The sequence below is a fragment of the Arachis hypogaea genome, chromosome 18 (assembly GCF_003086295.3).
Source record: "Arachis hypogaea cultivar Tifrunner chromosome 18, arahy.Tifrunner.gnm2.J5K5, whole genome shotgun sequence".
Taxonomy (NCBI): Eukaryota; Viridiplantae; Streptophyta; class Magnoliopsida; order Fabales; family Fabaceae; genus Arachis; species Arachis hypogaea.
Window position 1 is genome coordinate 639900 of NC_092053.1, and position 6298 is coordinate 646197.

The window sequence follows — 6298 nt, forward strand, 5'->3', positions numbered from 1 at the left end:
TCGGGAGTCGCCGTCCGAACTGTGTGTTTGAAGGAATGGGGGGTGGTACTTGCAAAGACACTCCGATACCTAAGTCAGCAAGGGGTTAAGCAGGTTTAGAGAGTATTGGAACTTAGAGATACTTGAGGAGTATCAGTGTATTTATAGTGGTGATCCAATAACCACCGTTGGAACAGTTCCACTTTTGAAGGTGGATAACCGTCTCTTTATCTTAGGGTAATTGGGATATGGTTCCTGGAAGTGGGTTGAGAGATTTCTAGAGCAGTTACTTATTTGAATAAGTGTTACCTGCCAATTATCCATCGAATCCGACTTCTTTGGGAAGGAGTCTGTGTCGAATCCGACTTCTTTAGAGAAGGTCGCTGAGCAATAAAGGCCAACCTTTGAATTGGACCTTTTTGGTTTATTTGGATCTAAACCATGGTGTTGGGCCAGCGTATAAACACCTTTCTTTTTTATTTTTCTTTTTTTATTTCAAAAGAATATTAGTTAATAGTTAAAGCGATTGCGATTATTTAAAAAAAAAATACCAACACACACTCAGGTTATAGCTTAATTATATAAAATATAATGCACAAGTGAGCTCTGCCAAATCTATAATCTATTAATCTTAACTCTAGTCTCTAGTGCCACTTCTTTTCTCTATGCCTATATTATTTTATATTTTTTGGTATTTTAAGTATTTAACTCTATGACTACTTGGCTAGTAGTAACATTGGAAATTGGAATATGATATTTTCTCACTGTGAATGAATTACATAAAGCAAGGCGGAAGCCCCAAACCGAAAATGAAAAATTGAATTAGCCCAATATCTGTTCTGTTGTGGCTTTCTCTTGGGCTTTCCTGATGGCCCATCTCATAGTGTTGTACATTGTATGTTCATTTTGACTAGGTTGACCAAAAACTCAAAATTAGATTTGGATGAGTCATGAGTGGATGCGCAACAAACTGAAACTAATCACCAATGACTGCAATGGTGGCGGCTGCAACAACAGCAGTTTGAGGATGAGATGACACAAAAGACAATGACCTTAAACTCAAGTAGGTAACTCCCCTTCCTCTTTCCAGTTTCCATGCACGATGTATAACAATGTGTACTAATTTCTTTATATCAGGCTTCTTGTTTATTAACTTTTATTTTTCTGATGTTTTTCACATATCTTGATTCAGCTGAAAAATGCTATGCTTCTAACATAGTGATAGAAACAAACTCTTAAAAAACAAGAATTTGCATGAAGAGAATGTGTGTGTATATATTTACACTTAGTTGTTCAAAAAACAATGAATGTAGTGTCATGCCATCCAAAAAACATATAGCTGATATCAAATCGGTTAGACCCTACAAAAAATGGTGAACACTGTATGCTAAGAAGAATTTCTTGTACTGCAGAAACATGATTAGTACAACATGGTTCTGTCAAACTCAAATTTGTTAGTTGGTTAATAGCTAGGAGGTTTCACCAAAAATTCTGTCCAGTTTAAGTTTGTTCTTCACATCTTCTATCTCTTTCCTTTGTTTCTGTAAAGGAAAAATGTTAAAGCATCTATTCATTATGAACAAAATGCATGGGCAAGCAAAACAGAAAAATATAGTGCTTCGGAATGTTATGCTAAACCACCTTAGACAATGCTTCCCATGAGACATCATATTTCTTGTATTGCAAGAGCCAGTCACTAGCCATCTCATATTCAATTGTATTGGCTTGAGCACAATGTGATGTTGATACTGCATTTCTCTATAAAAAGCAAAGAACATAAATATGGATAGAAAAAAGGGAAAAGATAAATCAATCGGCAAATTGAATTTTATGGTACCATTTCTGGGCGCAGCCTTTCAGGTGGGATTCTGTCAATGGTCAAATGACCATGGAATTTGCGTTGCTTGTTGGGTTCTGTTAAAGTTCCCTTTCGGGCACTGACAACCCTGCAAGTGACAAAGAGTTTTAGGGGTATGTTTTAGGAAGAATAAGATGATATTATCATTATTACAATCAAGACAAATAGAACAATGAATGAATTGCCTTCCATCCCCAAGAACAAGGCATCTCCTATTAAACTCAGACATTGCATACTCAGCTTTATCTTTTGTCTTGAAAATAACCAGTGCTCTACCTGTCATCCAATGATAAAAAAAAATCAAATCAAATAAGTTAAACATCAAAAAAGGCATATTATGTATGGGGAGTTTTTTTGTAACCAAAATGAAAGACCAATAATAAAATAAAAAAATGGTTATATAGTTAAATATGTAAATACCATAGTAATAATTGGATTTCACACTCTGTTCTATTATCCTTGCGTCAACCTTCATTAGGAGAGCAGACCAAACTATGTTCTGAAAAATTTGAAGAAAAAAAACGAGGACCATCATTAGAGAAAAACTGATAATATAAAATCGACACCCAACTTTACTCCTAAGTGGGAAAAAATAACTCCCATCTCACTTCAGTTTGTCTGTCATATCCATTCTGAATCTATACATAATCCATTTCCACACACAAGACATAGCAGACTTTAAAAATATGTTATAACAAACTATATCATTAACTCGTTGGAATTTCCATGAAGTTGGTTAGAAGCATAATTGGTTGAATCAGTCGTCAACAGTTTAATGAGCATTATTGACATTGAAGCGAGATCCCTTCTGTAGAAATATCCAAAAAAAAATAAAAGGAGTTGCAAATCTGAATAATATATACCTCTACGTCAATGGAGGCAAAGGATGGATCCAGATTACTAAGCAAGACCAGAGTACCCATCTCCTGTGCGTCCCGCAATCTTTGGTCCCAATCCTAGAATTATTTTTTTATGAAAAAAAATGCACAACATTGATTTCACATTATATCTGTATGATACAAGTATACAATACAAACTGTTGTGATGTGTTGATAAATTGTTTGGACTGAATTAAATCCAGTAGCACCGGGTGCAAGATACCAAGATTTCCAAAAAGGAAAATGTGAACAAACTTCCACAAATGCTGTTTTTGTGTTCTTTAGGAAGAGATACCAGCTCCTTCTTTATTATCCAATTAAGAAAAAGATATTTTCCATGTAAACTTAAATGTGCCAAAAGCCTAGAGCCAGGAATCTGTAGCAAGTATTAGAAAAGCAGAACCAACCGTTTTCTTAAACCACCTCCTTCTTTCCTGCAGAAACAACAAAAACGAGGGGGTGATTATTTCTCAGTCTCAACACACCAAGCAGAATAATTAATATGTATCTGATTTGTTTTTCCCAGTCAAGGATTAATCCTTCACATAAGTAGATGAAATATGATAACAGTTACGGATGAGACTTACAGCATCTGGTCTTTCAGTCACCTCAATAACTCCCCCAGGTGTTTTGACTCTGCTCTCGTCCTGTCTGACTTTTGCCACTTCCTTGTCAAATTCCTTGTCCTTAAGGGATTTGTTAGGTTGACTAATGCTCAAACTCCTATTGATCTTCCCCTTTTTAAATGGAAAAGAATGTGATAATGATCCCTTATCATTCAACATTTAAGGAGTGATTAAGGAAGGACTCCCATCATTTTATCCAAATGAGGCAAAAAAGAACTTCAATATCATAATATTTACTGATGAATCATACTATTACAATATTTGTGTGGTTATTTTTCTCAACTCAACAAACAAGCAGATAACAGATGTTATAGTGTATCTAATTTCATTTGTCCCATCTGGGTTAGTCTTGTAAGAAAGACATTTATGATGGCAACTATCACGGGTGACACTTACGGGATCTGATCTTCTATTAGTGACCAACTTTTCATCTCCAAGCTTCCTCTTCTTATATGGAAAAGAATGCAATGATCTCTCATCATCCTACATTAATGAAGAGTAAGTAATAATACTATCATTTTTTACCAAATAATTAAAATGAAGAGGAAACGTGTAGAATTTCGATGATAAACTAATTAATGATCAAAATGGTGAACCTTCCAGATTCCTACAATATTGTCATCAGTATGTTACTCAACAAGCCAAGCAAGCAGATACTGAAGCTATGGTGTGTCTGATTCATTCTATCCATTTAGGATTGATCCTTCAAGAAACAAGTTAAAATTATGATTGTCATGGATGAACACTTACTGCATTGGGTCCTTTAGTCACCTCAGTAATCTTCCTGCATCTATTGACTCCTTTATCCTGCCTGAGTTTTTCCCCCTTTTCATCTAACTCCTTCTCCATTGGGAATTCGCGACTTGGACTAAGGGTTGGATTTTCATCTTCAACCTTCCTCTTTTTGTATGGAAAAGCATCTGGTGAACTCTTTGGCACAACATTCTCAGACGTTCTCACTTCAGCATTATGTTCAACTTGCTTGCACAACATGCCAGAAGGATCACTCCTAGTGTTGATCAAAGTTTTAGGTCGTGTCTTTGTCCTACCCTGGAGAGGTTTACTCGGATTACTCTCCCGTTTCCCGTTAAAGAAACTTCTAACTGCATAACAGTAACACAATGAATTAAGGTAAATGGGAATGTTAATTTTATGCAACTACAGCCTGTGTACTGAATAAATTTAATAATTGTTCCACATTAATAAGCCAAACAGTTTGTAGTTTCTACATATGATTTTTGCACATAAAAATACCAAGTAAATACCAAATGCAAATAACTAACCTTCAATTCCATCTATAACATCTGGAAAGTTATCAAGTATTGCACGCCTTCCAACATCAAAAGCACAATTGAAAAAGAAATCAGCTGTCTTCAACTCTATTTCAGATGGTTCAGTATTTCTCTTGTCCCTTGATGTGCAAACCACATTGCATTTTCTAATAATTGATTCCTGAAAACAAATTCGGAAATGAGAGGTATAAAAGTAGCACACTTTACCATAAGAATGACAGAGATTATTTCCTCAACTTCATCAAGTAATATTACATTGTGCATGGGTTAATAAGTTTTCAGAGCAATAAAACAAATCATATAAATGGAGCCTAATCCCTTATCAACATAACTGCAAGCAAATGCAACTTCTTTCACTCATTTCTTTTGATAATAATATACTATAGACAATATAGGGAATTCAGAATTTCAAATAATGAACTAATAGTACAAAGTTACCAGAGGAGTAACATTGGAAAGACCTTTGCCTGCACCAGATGCCAAGAACAACTCATTCCAACGAGGCTGATAATCCCCCAAGAAGTTGCGAACCTCGGAGGGACGAAAAAACCAGACAACTTTGAGCACTTTCTCATGTGTTGGTCTCTCATACATCTTCACAAGCTTACCAACAGAAGTTTCAAAATGCTGATCAAGGTAAAAGTAGGCACAGTCATAGAGAAAATATTCAACTCCCTCATAAACAAAGGATTCATAGAAGCTAATATCTTTATTTTTCTGACCATGTCCCGTCTGATTTCCCCACTTAAAATCAATCAAATCTCCAACCTTAGCACCTGACATGGCTACACTCACCAATGCTCAGAAACCTGATATAAATGAGTAAAATTACATAATAGAAGTAAAATGCTAATGCCAATAACTTAGGGATTAAGAAGGCAGTTATTTTTAGAAGTAAATACGAGTCCAGAAGTTGTAGGAAGGGTTTCCATTTCCAATAATAGTAAATACGAGTTTTGAGTCTCGTACTCCATTTTATAATGAAGTGAGAGCGAAAATGGAGAGTATTAAGTTGAGGTTACGTTTGAAGGTGATCGGCGCAAAGAAAGGTAGCAAGTGGCAGCAACAGACTCGGAAGGAACCGACCATTTTTGCGCAGAATGATGAAATTGAAGGCACCGCCGAAGCTAAACGACAACGTTTTGGGTGATTTGTTGTTTCATATGGTTACAGAAGCATGCAGTATGGGACCAATGGCAATGCGTTTCTTATTTTTTCTACACACTCAAATGAATGGGACTCGGTGGTCAAGGTCAACGCTCCTCTAGTCAAAACTGTTTTTTGCTTGTGTTTTCTTTCCGCGTAATTTCTTTCTTTCATAAAATTGGGATGAATGATATATTTTAATGTTATAATTTTTTGTATTTTTTAAGAAAGTTCTGTTAGAGAGTCAATAGAATATTTGTACAATGTATACAATAGGTTATATAAGTTACAAAATGAACATCACTCATAATATTTAGAATAACCATCCAAGTATTATGGATAATAATAAAAAACTTAAGCTGATTTTGGTATTATCGAACTCTTTGATCTTTTAGATCTAGAGCTCTAATACCATGTCATAATACCACACATTCTAAAAGCTTATGTTGATAGAAAAAATGTAACATTAATAGTTATATCTCTAATACTTCCTAAACCTTTATTATACATATTATACAA

At 35.0% G+C, this 6298-nt stretch overlaps 1 protein-coding gene and 1 long non-coding RNA gene across 6 annotated transcripts; one reads left to right on the plus strand and one right to left on the minus strand.

Annotated features, from left to right (window-relative positions):
• Positions 1-925: 925 nt before the first annotated feature.
• LOC140181524 (uncharacterized) lies at positions 926-4571 on the plus strand. Of its 2 annotated transcripts, none has more exons than XR_011876221.1 (3): positions 926-1042; positions 3689-3839; positions 3945-4571. It is a non-coding gene; the product is annotated as an uncharacterized lncRNA (long non-coding RNA). The 2 variants fall into 2 exon arrangements; XR_011876222.1 differs by having other exon boundaries at positions 931-1046.
• LOC112772479 (protein ANTI-SILENCING 1) lies at positions 1229-5885 on the minus strand. Of its 4 annotated transcripts, none has more exons than XM_025817440.3 (13): positions 5656-5885; positions 5072-5442; positions 4625-4793; positions 4092-4444; positions 3738-3824; positions 3303-3452; positions 3123-3149; positions 2701-2793; positions 2258-2336; positions 2023-2113; positions 1817-1925; positions 1621-1737; positions 1229-1520 (listed from the first exon to the last, which is right to left on the minus strand). In XM_025817440.3, exons 2-13 carry the CDS (start codon positions 5414-5416, stop codon positions 1449-1451), a joined length of 1692 nt encoding a protein of 563 aa, XP_025673225.1. In that variant the 5' UTR covers positions 5417-5442; positions 5656-5885; the 3' UTR covers positions 1229-1448. The 4 variants fall into 4 exon arrangements, with proteins under 4 accessions (XP_025673225.1, XP_072081402.1, XP_072081401.1 ...); XM_072225301.1 differs by lacking the exon at positions 5656-5885 and having other exon boundaries at positions 5072-5260; positions 5356-5435; XM_072225300.1 differs by lacking the exon at positions 5656-5885 and having other exon boundaries at positions 5072-5578.
• Between the last annotated feature and the right edge of the window lie 413 nt (positions 5886-6298).